General features: G+C 39.0%; 1 protein-coding gene across 16 annotated transcripts in view; it reads right to left on the reverse strand.

Annotated features, from left to right (window-relative positions):
• LOC131106493 (protein unc-13 homolog B-like) overlaps positions 1-16,483 on the reverse strand; it is a 56,961-nt gene extending 40,478 nt beyond the window's left edge. For 13 of the 16 annotated variants that reach the window (XR_013629278.1, XR_013629279.1, XM_058055791.2 and 10 more), the window contains exons 1-8: positions 16,227-16,483; positions 10,285-10,314; positions 5,487-5,586; positions 3,962-4,079; positions 2,798-2,921; positions 812-885; positions 639-696; positions 236-265 (exon numbers count right to left, since the gene is read on the reverse strand). Coding sequence is in view for 14 of the 16 variants with exons in the window: in XM_058055791.2 (XP_057911774.2) it covers positions 236-265; positions 639-696; positions 812-885; positions 2,798-2,921; positions 3,962-4,079; positions 5,487-5,586; positions 10,285-10,314; positions 16,227-16,248 (556 nt within the window). In the remaining 2 variants the exon portion in view is untranslated. The remainder of the gene's footprint in view (positions 1-235; positions 266-638; positions 697-811; positions 886-2,797; positions 2,922-3,961; positions 4,080-5,486; positions 5,587-10,284; positions 10,315-16,226) is intronic. The other 3 variants (XM_058055818.2, XM_058055809.2, XM_058055800.2) reach the window with 1 other exon arrangement.
• Between the last annotated feature and the right edge of the window lie 76 nt (positions 16,484-16,559).

Here is a 16,559-nt window from a genome sequence, read left to right on the forward strand (position 1 = left end):
ACTGTCAGAGTCTATTCAGCACAAGGTAGGAAAAAAAATGGAAATAGCAAGGATGGGACATGTGGTATAAAGGTAATGAAGAAAGTAATGAGGGAAAGCAGTTGTAAAAGGAAAATACTGACAATTAAAAACATAATTTATGTTCAAGGACAACATTTTCTTGGTAAATATGGACAGTAATGCATGCAGAGGGCACTGAGGATTGGCAAGGGGATTCACTGTTGTTTTTACATACTGAGTGAGTCAGCCCATCCAAAATAGTTGCCTGGTGAAATGCAAATATAACACGTAAGAGGTAAAGTCAAAGAGGTAATTAAAAACAAATTAGTGTCTCTGTATTGAAAAAAATAAATAAAATGGAACAATCGTGAATCTTATCAGTACCTCTTAAGAGTGAAAACATGCAGCCATAATGGCATGTAAAGTACAGCTTTAACATTGACTTGATATCAAGTGGCACAATTAATGAACTTACATTTACATTGGTAGTTTGACAAGCGATACAATATGGTAATAAACATTACATAGGCAGTAAAACAGGCCCAAGGAAGTGAAGGAAAAGAAGACTGGTCCAAGACTGGTAAATAGAAAGTGAGAGAAGTGATGCCATCTAGAGGCTGAAAGGAAGAAGCACTCACAGCACTGGGACGCTGTGGGAGCCAACGGACGACTGTCAATGTCGTCTTGAAGAGGGTACTACACGTTAGAGACAAAAACAGGAGGCACATTTGTGAGAAATTAAAATATCTAAAAATACATTCAGCTGTTTTCCGATAGTGAATTTGGAATGTTTAATAAAAAATCCCTTCACCTCATCATGGATTCCCATGGAATTGATGCGTTCCAGCTTGTCTGTCCAGTATTGTGCCTCATTGTCTGGGATGTCTAAAGGAAACAGACACAAAAGAAGTAAAGAAGAAGATGTCATCCTGGACCTTTTTATTCCAGCATCATTATCATAGTTATTTCAATTTTGCATGAGTAGCTTACGTGTGAGAAAATAAAAAAAAAGTCTGTCTGTGAAGGCCACAAGCCGCTAAGAGATTACGGATGTTAGGACTAGCAGCAAAATATGGCAATAGCACGCAAAATACATTTATTAGGACATAGAGCATACACTACACAGAAATGACCAATTTATTCTAATGGACAACAAAATTTCGAGAGAAATGTAGAGTAAATGCAAAATACTGACAGTAATGTAAATTTCTCTCATCACCAGATAATTCTCCTGTCTCTCTTTTTAGAAGGACGTGTCCTGTTCAGAAAACAGGTGCTCTTAAAAAGCCACACAGACAAAGGCCAGGCTTTCAAAGACACACCAGTGCACCGCTCTAATGAATCTCTGTTGGCACACAGAGCCTGTGGAGCCTCCTGCTAACTTAAAAGCTCTCATCTCTGTCACTACAAATACCTGCTGTTTCAACTTTGATGCATTCTGAGTTTCAGCCCAACAAGCAGGGTTGGCCAACGAGACAGCTCTACAAAGATAAGTGACCGGGGGGGACCTTCTTACCTTTAAATTATAGTGTAGTGAAGTGGACACTGTACAAAAATCTGTTCCCAAGCCAAACACAATCACCCCACTGATGATTTTGAATGAAATTGCTTCCACATGAACACATATTCTGATCATGTCAAGCCAGAGATGCTCTGATTAAGGTTTTAAGCTGCTGATTTCGATACAGATAACGATGACGGCCAGGGGGCCCAAAATTTATCTAACTACTCATAAAATTATTCATTCATTCATTCATTTTATAACGCTTATCCTATATTAGGGATGCTGGAGCCTATCTCAGCTGTCTTCGGGCGAGAGGCGGGGTACACCCTGGACTAGTCGCCAGCCAATCACAGAGCACATATAGACAAACAACCATTCACACTCACATTCATACCTATGGACAATTTGGAGTCGCTAATTAACCTAGAATGTTTTTTGGAATGTGGTACCCGGAAAAAACCCACACATGCACAAACTCCACACAGAGATTTCCGAGGGTGGAATCAAACTTGGGTCTCCTGGCTGTGAGACCTGCACACTAACCACTCATCCACTGTGCAGCCCTTATAAAAATAGCAATTAACTAATAGAGGAGGGGTGCAACGTGATTTTTTTCCTAGCTGCACCCCTGCTAACTGATTTATCATACCATAAAAAAATCACCTTAACTTGACAAAAACACTTTAAACACTTATTGAAGACAACACATATCCCCCTGAAACTTCCAAGAGGATGAGGAGACACCTTCTTTGAGGAGACTTTGGCGAACTTTTTTTTTTTTATTCCACTGCTGAAAAAGGCTGCTCATCTTAATCTCAATTATTTTTTCGGGTTAATTCGCTTAGCCCGTCTCACTGTCACTCATATACGGGCGAGTGTTAGGCACATGGCTTCGAGCATTCACAAAATGACTAAGTCGTTCACACTGTACACAGAACACATGTTGGACATAACAAACCAGTAATAAAACTGTAAATATAAGATAAAAAAAATAAAAACAAGACATGCATATTCATGTTCTAAATGAAGAAAATCTTACTACCAGTTATACAAAAGACTACAAGACAACAGGTTGCATGATGACGGTCTAAACCTGTGAGTCATACCCCTGGCAGCCCCAAAACAAAGAGCTGACATTTATGTCCACTGTGACTCTGTGGATCATGGATGAATAGCCTTAGGTTTGACCTATTTTACCAATATACTCACTCGTTATTTTATTCAAGCTCAAGATGAGGAAAACGGTATTGGTAAAGGTTTGCTGTCAGTTGACATCCAAACAAATTTTCTCACCAAAGGGCAGCTCAAAGCGCGTATCCAACAAGAGTCGATGAGGGGTCGGGTTCTTGGTGCCGTATATCTCATTCGCCTTCATCAGGACCTCTGCATCGAGGATAAGCCATTCACCTGAGCCTTCCTGTAGTTTGGGGATTTAGACAGACATTTATCTAAGGTTGGCATACAATTTGGTTGTATTATTAATCATGACATAGCCAACAGTCAACGATTGCTGAGGCGTTTGGTTGACTAATATAAACAAAACCATGCAAAATGGCGCGTGCCCATAAAGTAGACATTGTCGCTGGCTACATTACAAAAACATTCACGCATACAAACAACTTCTGTGTCGAGCTAATGTCTCAACCAGGTACACCGTACACTAGTGATGCAAGTGGGAATGACACCTCTCATGACTAAAACATGTGTCTAAATGTCAATGTCTAAAAAATGTTGCGATAATATTGAATATTGACAATATTTTGTAGCACAATTATGAACCAGCTAAATTTGACAGGTCTACTACATACAAGGCATTCAGAAGACACTTCACGGTGAGATGATATGTAGTATTCTACACTGGTCACTACGTGTCAGTAATGTTATCAGGGCCAGATTTGATCACCGGAACAACAGGCTTTTTTTGCAAGTTTGAATTATCTCACAACAGACACAATATGTCAGGATAAAACTCAAGTCTGAAGTCACTTCCTGTCCACCACTCACTCCCCTAGCACTGGAACACACTTAAAGCAATTAATGTATGTCTACGATATTGGGTAATACGAGTGTAAAGGGGGCTACAGGTGTGTTATTTCATGTGTACAGGGCTCTAATAATAATAATTAAAAAAAAACTTATTTGAAGTTAGTTTCCACAAAAATATTTCATTTATAAATCAGGAATCCTACTTCTCAGAAAGTCACTTATCAAGGTTGGGTCTGCAACCACATTAACCACAATAAACGAGTGATTACTGCAGTATATTCTAAATTATGTCATAACAAAAACACAAATGCTGAGTGTTGACACTGTCAGAGAGGTCTGCAATAATGTATTCCTGCATTATATCCTGACCGAGAAAGGTATAATAACAGAAACACTTCATATGGTTCAGTGGATCTCATTAGACTATGAAAGCATATGTAACATTGTGGAGAGTGTATACTTCATATTAACCTCTTCTGATTGTCGAATACTCTTCAGAGGGATCCAGGCTGTCCCCACCATGGTGTCCCAGATGAGGCCCTTATTCCACACCTCAACAATGAGTCCGAGGTCCAGTCGGTTGATCTCACTGTCAGAAAAGACCATTTTATAGTCAAGGACACTATAAATCACTCAAAATCTCACTATAAATATGGAGTTTAATGTTGTGATAACCATTACAACAGCCAAAATACTGCCACAAACAAAAGAGTGCCCCTCTTTTTGTTCAGTATAAGCGGCTATAATCCATTCCAGCCGTGTTTTGTCATTCAACACGCCATTCAAAGGGCTCAAAAATAGCTTGTCGGAGGTAATAAAATTGGACATTAATTTTGAAAGGAGCCGCACGACTCGGGCATTTGCATATTGTCATTTGTGGCAGTTCAGCGCTATCTCTGCGACAATCAAAAAGAGCATAATCAAAGTGAACAGCTAATTGACAAAAAGCAGGGGGAGGGCGCAGTGTAACCATGGTGTACAGGTGCAGAGATAAAGGCTTTCTGTATCATGTGCTCAAACAAGATAGCAGAATAAATCAGTCATTCAAGGAGGCTAATTTGTACTGGCAGATTGGGGCCTTTTAAGGCATCATTTTGATTTGCTAAGCCAATCTGAAGCCATCTGTATTGTGCGGCCCTTTAAACTAAAATACAAATAAAACCGCCCCTTAATCCACTTATGTAATACATCACTTCAAGCTGCTGAACTGGAAAAAATTATTACATGCAGCGTTTGAAATGAAGGTTATATAATTATCGTGAACCTTATTACTCAGTCAGGTTAGCATTATTAATCCATTCCTGAAGATCCGACTCTAATCAAATCAATTTTTCCCAAAAAGAAAGCCAAAAATATTAACAGAAAAAACATTTTTAGAGTTGTCTATACTGTATGTGTCCTGTGATTGGCCTGCGACCAGTCCAGTTTTTACTTCGCCTCTCGCTCAAAGTCAGCTGTGGTAGGCTCCAGCATACACTGGTGAGAATAAACAGCATAGAAAATGGATGGCTGCATGGACATTTTTATATCTTTACCATTATAGTTTTACATGCAGAAAAAAAACATTCAGTTTGCAGATAATAATCATGGTCTTGTATTTATTAATCACTTGCTGGCAGCTAATATACCTGTACAAGGTCTTTCAGGGTATTTTCCAAGAAAAAAAAAAAGTAACTGAATGATTTTTGCTGAATCAAGTTAAGCGGACATATCTTTAATGGACGGTAGAGGGATGAATGTGTGGAAAAACAAACACAGGCGCAATGAAGGTGTTCACAAAAGACAAACACTCTGATCACCATGGCTACCTTTCATGATGTATGATGAGGAAATGAAACTACTGAATAACAAGCAGGAAACAAACAGATCCAATTCAGTTACATATACAAATAGAGATTCAAACATAGTATTCAAGCCCTAAGCAATACTATTATAGGGCATTTTAGGAAAAAAAAAATTGTGTATCCCCCAACATTTTTCCTGTTCAGTTACTTACAACATGAAATCCTGTTCCCAGGAAGGCTGACCCCCTCGCACGGTGATAGTTGTACTTTTGACATTCTGTACCTTCAGTGTCACATAAGCATTGAATTTGTCTGAAACAAGAATAAGAAAAACATAGAGTTAAATTGTTAGAGCACCAATCAGAACACACAGGATGGTAACTTAAGGGTAGAAATGATGGGCTTTGGTGCAGTCAGTGTCAGCAGTGAACGTCCATACCCTTGTAAATGGATCGATTGTATTATTATTATTGTTGTATTACCGCTGAATGTTGAATCACTTTATTGTGTGTAGTATGATCCAAAGCTGAAAAATTAAAACGTTTAAAACGTGGATTAAATGGTATAAATTGCAAATACATTATAACTGGTGCTATACAACACTAAAATTGTCAAGTCAGAGATAATAAAACCTTGTTCAGTAATCATATAACATTATTTGCACATATAGGAGTCTCTAAAATAGAGATAAAAGAGAGATTTGGTTTGCCGTACGTCATGGTTTCTTATGGGAATGTCCTTCTGAAATGGATTAATGACACCAACAGCAGGATCACCACATATATTAAAGGTTCTCAAATAATCACGAGCAAATCTTATGGACAAGCAGTTGACTGGAACATTAGGTTAGCCCTTCTGCCTCCAAGCCAGGTGGTTCTGAGTTTGAATCCGAGTGCAGGTGTAAATGTGAGCATGACTGGTTGTTTGTCTATATGAGCCCTGTGACTCACTCAGGCTGTGGCTCGGCTCTCGCCCAAATTAGTCTTTGTTCAACCCCAATCAACCCTGATAAAATTAATGTCAGATAATTAGCTATGTTACAATGTTATGTTATTCACAATATATGTGCTGTACAAACAATGTGGAGACAGTTTGACCCTGGAGCAGATTCATTCAATTTCCAGTATTTCCTATTGGAAAACATGATTTTAAAGCTTGATAAAATCTTGACAGATTGACCAGTGTGATGTGTTGTTACAATAGTAATCCTGATCAAGTCAAGAGCACAAGATTTGGGAAAACAAAAGTGTCCTGCACCTTAAATCCAGGTTCTATAGACTTAAATATAAATGTGTGGATGTTATGAGTGTATAACAAATGCATAGCACACATAGTATCTACATCGACAATATTATCTGCCCCAATGGTTAGACAGGACAAAAAAAAATGCTTGGCACTCCTGACTTGTTATTTCTCCACAAAAGGTCACTGTCAGCCCTCGTATCATCAAGACCAAAAAATAAAATGTAGTTAGGTCAGAGGTGACCATGTGACGTAAATTACATTTCTTTGTTCAAGGTAGCCACTGCAAACAGGGTGCATCCACAGACAAGGCCTCAATACTGTGTGACAGCTGGCCCTTTTCCAGTAAATCAACATTGCTGGGACTCTTCTGGATATTGAGGGAGGAAACCGACTGTCAACGGTGAACAGGCAACTTTCACACCCCAACGATTACAGTCAGATTCTGGCACTAATAAAGACAAGCATCAAATGTCTTCACCAGCTGTCAGTGCTGGGTGGGTAGGATTAAATAACCACAGTCAGGGCACCTTCCAGAGCCATGTACTGTAAATTGTTTACCATTATAAATAATTTATGCCTAATAAATGGCACTTTGAATGCCAGTAGTTGTCTGTCACCGTTCTAACTAAAAATTCTAAAAGATATGCACACACACACACACATGAAAACTATGGGAAAAATAAGCAAGGTGTCAGCTGCCCTTTTGTGGCCTGGCCACACCACAAGGACGGTTTTCCAGGTTACCACAGAAACATATAAAACACTTGTCAGCCAGCTCAGTAAACACACCAGAGAAACATAACAGAGATGTTTTTGTATAGCTCAAAACAAAAGCACACCAAAAGAAACAGCACCAACAGAAATCTGATGACAGAGTCTAAAAGCTCTATCCAGTCTACATGGACTATAAGTGACACAGCACAGACCCAATCATTGTCTCAAGGGACAGTAGCCAAAAAACAAAAAAAGGAGCCCGAGGGATGCTCGGACCTTTCTCTAATTTGATAATCTATGCCTTGTGCCACACTTGGACGAGCTCCCATGAATACAGGAGATTAGATAATGAAAGAGAATGTATGGATTAGATAAGCACCACTTAGTCAGTAGCTAGGGGGTCTATGCGGCAGGTGCTGCTCCTCGTTGGAAGTAGCAAAACGTGATCCGGCACAATGGAGAATGGCCAGATCATGACCTCATAGACTTGTTAACTCAATTGGCCAGTTCTGGTTTACATGAGCAGAATGTTGACTTTATTTTAACAATAAAGTCATTAATTGATCGTACAGAATTGTGTTGAGTGTGTGGAATGAATTTATTATTGATGACATGAAAGTATCTCACTGGACAGATATTAGATGCTGTGTCCAGTGATGTTACAGTACAGACATCAGCAATGGCAGAATTAGTTAAAAAAAATGTAATAGTATAGTTAGCAGTTATTTCCCCCCCCAAATAATTGAATTAATCACCAAGTTGGCAACACTGATGACATCTGGTGTTTAAGTTCGACCCATTCCCTAGAAATGTAACCCTGGTATACACATAACAAAGGTTTTTCAGTTCAATGAAGTTCATTTGGTCCATCATTTTGTCCATGTCACCATTCTGAAGAGGACTGTCAGGTATCAAAACTGTTTAGAATGTAATAAATGTTTTTGGCCGGCTATGGACGCAAGGCTGAAATGGTTAAAGAAAAATTGGAGGATTTACCGAAAACGTTTCTGTGTGGACAAGGTCTTAATGTTCCAAAGTAAGGCTTAACTGGAGGTGTGGTGAGAGCACAATGCAAATATACAGATAAGCTCTGTGTACAATGTTAGGGGAAAAGGTCACAAGTTAGCTTTACCTATGCCCAAATTATTAATAACAATTAATTAATAGAACCGAACAGAACCTATTACCTGTAGATGAAATGTTGCTTACTATGGCTTTACTATTGTTTCTTGTGTTTTTTTTTCAGCTGATTTTAACATTAAAATGAAAGCAGTCATAAATTACATTTTTACAACACCTTGTCATGTTTGTTATTTTATTTAATTATGTTTTGCAGAGTATTTATTCCCAGCATTCCTTGAATGCACCATAGTTGTGTGCTCCAACACACAAGTGAAATTTACTTACGAGTTTCTCAGATGCTGCCACAAATAAACTGTTGTCCCCATTCGTCGTTGTTCCCAAATGCTGATGCTGTGTGTGAATGCATAACTGTGGGCGTTGATGACATTATTGTGTGTGTATGTTGATGACTAGTGTTTGTATTTTGTTCAGTTTACTCGGACACTGTGTCACCCACACATCGAACAAGGATATGATAATATCTCTGTGGGAAACAAACTCCAGGCTCGTATCAATGGTGAGCTTCGAGTAGAATACAAAGGTGGCGTTTGAAACTCTGGTGTTTAAAACTTGCCAAATATTGCTACTGACAGTGAGGTCACTCATGTTTGCATTTTACCTATGAAAGACAAGATCATTAAGTGAATTATCTATGTTTGCTTTGGGCCAGGTGTTCCACGTGGTGTGGTCGTAAGACAGGCAAGGCTGACAAAGGCCAATCATGACAACCAAGCAGACATAAGACAATAGACGATCACAATAAAACAAAGCAGAGAACTTCAGGATAATGAACTTGTCCTTAACACAGAGGTAAAATGTCACAGTCTGCAGTCAGCTGCTGTGACACTCTGTCGTCACTGTTGGCAGCTCTGGGCGGACACGTCACAAAGCTTAAAGATAGGTATGAGGTTAAACTGTAGGGATTTGCATAGGTGGAGAGCATGAGGATTTGCACTGAGCAGCCAACAATCTTAAGTCAACTGCACATTCTGCATGGAAGGACACAAAGTTACCACCTTGAATGTCACATTCTGACAGAGGATAAAAAACATTTACATTAATTAGCACACAAACAGCAAAATAGAAAAATATGCTGTGAACGATGAAGTAAAATGTATGTCTATGACATCATAGACGGTAACGGTCACTGTATTGGCATGCCAATAGTAGAATATTTCATTAAACATGTTAAAAAATTGCTTCATATGATCTATATGTGCATGGGAAGGGTCCATGTTAGTCTTTATGTAGACACAAAGCATATGCTGTATGCAATAAAATGATTGGAAACTCGATTCCTTTCACTGACTGAAGTGAATCAGGTACTCGAATCATTCATTGCATAGTGCATGCTCAAAAAGGAATTGTAAGTCAGGAAAAAGCAAATCTTCGTAGACTACTGTGAGTCAGTGACACTTAAGTCTTCATTGAGTCGCTGAGTCGCCATTGAGAACCTGTGAGTCAGTAAAAATTGAGTTTCAATCAAGCACCCATGAGTCAGTTAAACCTGTTAGCTGAGTAAGTGAATTGTTCGTTTTGACGAGTCTGTGATGCAGATACCAATACAATCTTTCATTTAAGTAGCATGAACTCAAGCCTGTAGTGTTGTCAACTGTGGAAAGAGACAGGGACTTACGTACATCTGCCCTTGCTGTGGAGATGCAAGGTTGAAACAGTTTCAAACTTTTTATTTACCAAAAACGTTGATGTGTGGATTATTTTTTTAATTATTTGTTCAAACTACAGCACTTCATGGAACTGTTAGTGTGTTAAAAGCTTCCCAGCGAGTGCTAATCCAGCTAAGAGTAATTCACCCAATGTGTGGCACATTTAATCTCAATCAGGAAGCAGCATACGAGCCTTTCAGCTGAATGTAAACATGGAATATTTGTGTTTAAGCAGAAAAGGAGAGGTAAAAAAGGTGCTCACCTGCAGGTCCCTGGAGCTTGGCTTTTTTTACTGCAAAAACAACATAAAACAGTTTGGTTAAAAACATATTAAACTTTACTGCATAATATGGATGAAAATATTCCATCTGAAGACAAATACTGGTAAAAACAGGACATCTTGGCATAAAAAATGGAATAGCATTAGGAGCTAGTTATTGAAGCTTTGCCATTTAATTGACGTAAACAAATGCAGCCATGACTCATGACATGAATATTACACAAAAAACAATGGCACGTGCACACACAAACCAGGCTCATGACGTCAACTTCAGTAGCAGGACATCTCAAGTGTAACTACATTGGAATACCAAATTATCATCAACTAATGTAACCCTCTGGTGTAGAAATCACAGAATCACCATGAAGTCATTTGTGCTTTTTTTCTGCTTTGGAGGAATCGCTTACATCACCAACGTGCATATTTTAAAGGGTAATTGGGATATACCTACTTCAACTATGAAGCCCTGTAAGAAATAACCTCTAACAACGCTGCATCATTTGATATACACGCTGTGATCATGCACTCATATCAACACATATATCATCAACACATATATATGACGATGACAACATGTAATAGTTGCAGTATCTAGCCCTATTTTCATTATTTAAAAACTACAGAAACTTGTTTTCATAGTCTAAATAGGTGTATCCAATGACAGCATTGTTAGCTATCTCAAATTAACTCATTTGCTCGTGTTATACTGCACAGAAAATGAAATAATTATGTGTTCATGTTTCACATAAGGATTGTGAATGATGGGCGAAATTCCCCAAAAAGTGCAGTTTACACACTATATATGTGTGTGTACACACACAAACACTCGCATATATACATACTATATGTTTGATTATGACAACATTGGTTTGAGCAGTTCTGTCACAAAACCAGCAGCTTGTAAACAAAGACAACTAAAAACAGCACATTAAACAAACAATGACGCTGAAGGAGTATTATGAAAAGAAACAATACAACAATAATGAAAAAAATACATGCTTAAAAGGGGGAAGACATTTTGTCTTTATACACTGGATGCAGCCATACAACAATGTTTGTGGGATTGTGATGTGCTTTAGAGGGGATTAATAGTGATTGCTACGACTGTGTTCAACCTACTAAACCTCTGCAGCCTTAGATGGCAGATGGGCCAAAATGGGATGATGAGGCCACAAACGTCACTTACATATTTCCATCTAACATTTCCAGCTGTCTCAGAGCACACTAACTGTGACGACTTCTATTTCTTGTGCGTCTTTTCAACAAAGTGGTACAACTGCCCCACTTTCATGTACAATTACAGTACAGTGGTTCTGCCATGTTACAATGAATTGATTTAAAAAATAAAACACAAAATGTGCCTTTTCAAAAAAATACACAGGGTCCTGACAACGGGAGGATTCAAAGTCATATTTCTTGGCTGAAGGTACTGTTACGACATTGCACCGTGTTGTGTTGATTATATCCGTTTCACTAATTGGCCAATTATACATTGTTGCACTGGTATGCCGTGATGTCACACTTTCTCTATGTACAGAACTGACCCAGATACCAAGAGGGGGAAATATAAGCCTGTTTCAGGTCCCAACTAGGTATGGGCCGGTTACCGATTTCAAGGTATGAATGTTCTGTTAGAACGTCTCTGTGAGATGAGAGAAAGTGGAGGACCAGTGCTGCCACTATATGGAAATACTCTGTCACGCCCTGTATTATTCCTCGCAGTCGGAACTGGTCTTCGATGTGTTGAAACCATGGGAGTGTGCTGTGTTTCAAAAAGTCTGCCTTAGATAGCACTGGTGTTTACTGCCTCATTACCATTGAGTGGCACAGGTACGGCCACACTGTTGTCGGTTGGGTCACCGAATGTGTGGATGTGATTGTGGTATAAACTTACTTTCCACTGAACAATAAGCAAAAAAACACTTAACATCTCAGTTGCCACGAACAATCACATCACCTGGAAACTGACATTTGTAGAAAAGTATCTTCATTCATTTTCTACTGCTTTTTCCTCACGAGGGTTGCAGGGGATGCTGGAGCCTATCCCAGCTGTCTTCGGGCGAGAGGCGGGGTACACCCTGGACTGGTCGCCAGCCAATCACAGGGCACATATAGACAAACAACCATTCATACCTATGGACATTTTGCACCTAGCATGTTTTTGGAATGTGAGAGGAAACCGGAGTACCACGCATGCATGGGGAGAACATGCAAACTCCACACAGAGATGGCTAAGGGTGGAATTGAACCCTAGTCTCCTAGCTGTGAGGTCTGCGTGCTAACCACTCGATCACCGTGCCGTCTAGAAAAGTATGTATTTATTTTAAATACATACTGTATATTCTTATACTGTATATACTTTCATTGTGTTCTGTTATATGGCTTTTTAATAAAGATATTTCAAAATAACGCACTTTAGAGCAGTAACTCTGATATTGTTACTGGTCCATACCTATTCCCAATCATACCAACCTAAATAAACAATTGGTTGATATCCTGATGTATGATTAATAGCGCCAAGTCCTTAAGATAACTGAAGGGGGGAGGAGAGTTACATTTTTTTTAATGTGCAAATCTGTGACCCCTACTTCCAATGCATTTCCTGTTTTGTCAGTTTCTCTGAGTGAAGAGGAAAATGAGCAGTGGAGAGGTAGAGAGAGAAAAGTGTTCCACCACAGTTCTTCCTCTCAGTCACACATGACATGGCACAATGGTCCTCATTTGCATGACGTTAGACGTCAGTTGTACACAGCCCTGAAGGCAATAACCCATTTGGCTTTAATGATGGAAACTGATAATTATCAAGGTCTGTGCAGCACCTAAAATTAATTGAGCTAATTTTCCTGTCAACCTCCAGTTGCACAATTTTTTTTTTTTTAAATACATTATTCTAGGGATGCTCCAGTTATACTGACATGTCGATGAGCGAGATCCACATGGATTAACTATTAGCTTATTGGTCAACCACTTCATCCTGATAATAAATGTAATAAACTATTATAAACACAATTTTGTGCCTTAAACTACATGAAAAAATAGTGACACATATGACAACACATAGTCCTACTTAAAATTCTGCATAATATTGACAAATTTACTGAATGATCTGTGTCTTTCCATTCGCATGCACATGGCGATATACGTATTGAGGCCGGCAAAATGATCACCTCCATTTTCAACTCCTAGTGCCCAAAAGGCATTGTGGGATCTTGTCAAAAAATGTTTCAGGCAGCTCTTCCCAAATACCAGGAAAGCCACATTACATTTGCCTGTTTTTGCAGGACAAGTACAACAGGAAGTGACACCAGACTCCCCGAATGCTGCCGACAGCAGTGCACTTCCGCTTTGTCCTGCTTGCTGGATGTGATCAGTGAGAGAGAGAGAGAGAGAGAGAGAGAGAAAGAGAGATCAACAGATGGCAAAGGGATTACACCCTCAATCTCTAAGCGCTCTCCCTGTGTCACTGCCTCATTCTCGCATAATTCCACTACTCTGCTGCCCGACACACTAAACCACTCTACAGTACATGCAGTTCTATCACTTCTATTTATTAAGGTACTGTTGACATACTGTATGACTGAACCAGCATCCGGATCCAACCAACAGCAATGTGTGTCCCCTCAGCTCTGCCCTAATAGACGATACATGGTCTCACCCACATGTCCACTTGTTGGGGGAAACCACTTGTCTGTTAAGTAAAGACACCATTGCCATGGAGATGGAGGATCTCAACTAGCAATAAATAAGCAACATTGTCAAGCTGTGTTATCAGGGGATGAGTCACAACATCAGCTAATCACACTGCCCCGGCTCAAGCAACCCTTTTCCTGTAATCTCGGGCTGCATAACACCTTCTGCTGAGACAATAAATACATTTCTGGATGATGGTGGAATACAAAAATCAAACCTTGCTTATATTTTAGAAACAAAATCCCCCAAACAAATGAAAGCCTCCGATCCTATTAATTTTGCAAGGAAAAAAACAGTTAAGCCGACTCCTATCAGGAATGGATTTTCATCCCTACATGTTGTTACATGTACATGTAATAAAAGTTGGAAAAACAACTAATATAAAAGTTAAATTAATTCCAAACTCCTGAAATTATCTACGTTTTGACAAAAAAAAAGTTATTTTGTTCGCCTTTCTGGCCGAAGTGGATCAAATCTCAGAGCAGTGGGCTTGCTGTCATAAAATGGAGTATTGCATAATGTGCTTTGCAAAGGCTACATTCGGATTTTGTGCGTGTGTGTGTGGGACACGAGTCTGCTAAAATCTTTCCAAGGATCTTCTATTCTATGTATGTTTTGATATTGTCAGTTGAAAGTGAAAGGTATATTGTGGTACATTATTGAGGTATAGTGATGAGAAAATGAATAATAAATGAATATGAAAAATCTTTGGTGTTTACTTGATTGATGATATAATGTTGTATATTGGGGGGGGGGAAATAAGACACATGAGCCTGACATGAATAGGATGGGTTAATGGAGTGGCTGTGATATTAACTGGAAAGTTAAGTGGGTCATTATTGATGTCCTGTTTACAAAATATGCACACGGGTCCTGCTACACAGATAAGTAGAGGAACTGTGGAAATCCAATCGTAATCCCTACGATCGTCCTCTGCCATCACATGCATTACTAAAGTCAGTGTTTTGCAAGTTAAGTTAACTCAAGTCTTTAATCAAGTAAAAGTAAAGTAAAGACGTAAAAGTCTTTACTTTACTTTTTTGATATGACGTTGTCACAAAAAAAGAGTGATGACACAGCAATTAGGATTTAGTCAGTGCACAGGAATGTAATAGACGCATTCCATGACCCAAATAGAAAGGGAAACTATGTTGTCATCACATGATAACAATCATGTTAGTTGAATGCTTTGAAAGCGGACACCTTTTACTCAACATGTTCACTGAAAATGTCAAGTATTTTCAAGTCATCAAGTCCGTGTCAACTTCCTAATCATTGACATCAAAGTTCAAGTCAAGTTGCAAGTCTCAGATGATGCTGTCAAGTCAAGTCGAAAGTCATCAAAATTGTGAAGCGAGTCTGACTTGAACCCAAGTTGCCTGACCCAAATCCACACCTTTGTTACAGGTAGAACAGCCAATTTAAAACCTGTGAATAATTGTTGCTTTTAATTTACATTATAGTCTGAACCACATTGACTTTTACAAATAACAACCCATCTATAAAAATAAGTAGAATATTGGGATTGTATGTGATACATATTTAATGTGGTTAGTGCGCAGGTCACACAGCTAGGAGACCCGAGTTCAATTCCACCCTCTGTGTGGAGTTAGTATGTTTTCCCTGTGCATGCATGGGTTTTCTCCGGGGACTCCGGTTTCCTCCCACATTCCAAAAACATGCTAGGTTAATTGGCGACTCCAAATTGTCCATAGGTATGAATGGTTGTTTGTCTATATGTGACCTGTGATTGGCTGGCAACCAGTCAATCACAATCGCCCGAAGACAGCTGGGATAGGCTCCAGCATCCCCGCAACCCTCGTGAGGATAAGCGGTCGAAAATGAATGAATGAATGAACATATTTAATGACAAACTACAACCACACTCAAAATTAATGCATCTCCTTCTGGCAAGGCTGACAAGAACTTTTTGAGAAAATATTTGAGACGCTGCCCTATAAAATCTGATTTGATGAGCTCAGAATGTTATGTACACATCCAATTTCTCTTTGTCAATACGGGCTTTTTTTTTTTTTAAATCAACAAACACGTAATAATAATAACGACGGTAACTTTGAGCAAACAAAACACAACAATGTTGAGTAAATATTTCTACAAAACATGTTTTGCAGTAAGACTAATTTCAACCAACAAGCGTATGTACATTGATTGCCAAACTATAACATAATGCTACACTTAAACCAGTTAAAGAAATAAAATGAACACAAACGTACCTCTGACACACAGTAAAGACATGGCAAGGCGCTTCCAGCAACAACCCAGTAGTTTCAATCACTTTGGAAAGCGTATTGACCTGACTTGAACAAGTGTGGTAACATGGTTTGCTCTAAATAACCACTATAATAATCGATGACGCATTTCCTATTGGAAAATTAAAGCTAGTTTCCTGATGCTGGACTGGGGTAAAGAACCTCCGGACACGGACACGCCATGATTGAACTCCCATAAAAGCTTTTCAGCCTGCTGTCAACCTGAGTGCACGGAGGGAGGGGACTAAGGAATAAACCTCTGTGATTGACATCTGATTTAGTCAATAACAACATAGG

This window comes from Doryrhamphus excisus, linkage group LG10 (genome assembly GCF_037039965.1).
Source record: "Doryrhamphus excisus strain RoL-2023G ecotype Guam linkage group LG10, RoL_Dexc_Guam_v1.1, whole genome shotgun sequence".
Classification (NCBI taxonomy): Eukaryota; Metazoa; Chordata; class Actinopteri; order Syngnathiformes; family Syngnathidae; genus Doryrhamphus; species Doryrhamphus excisus.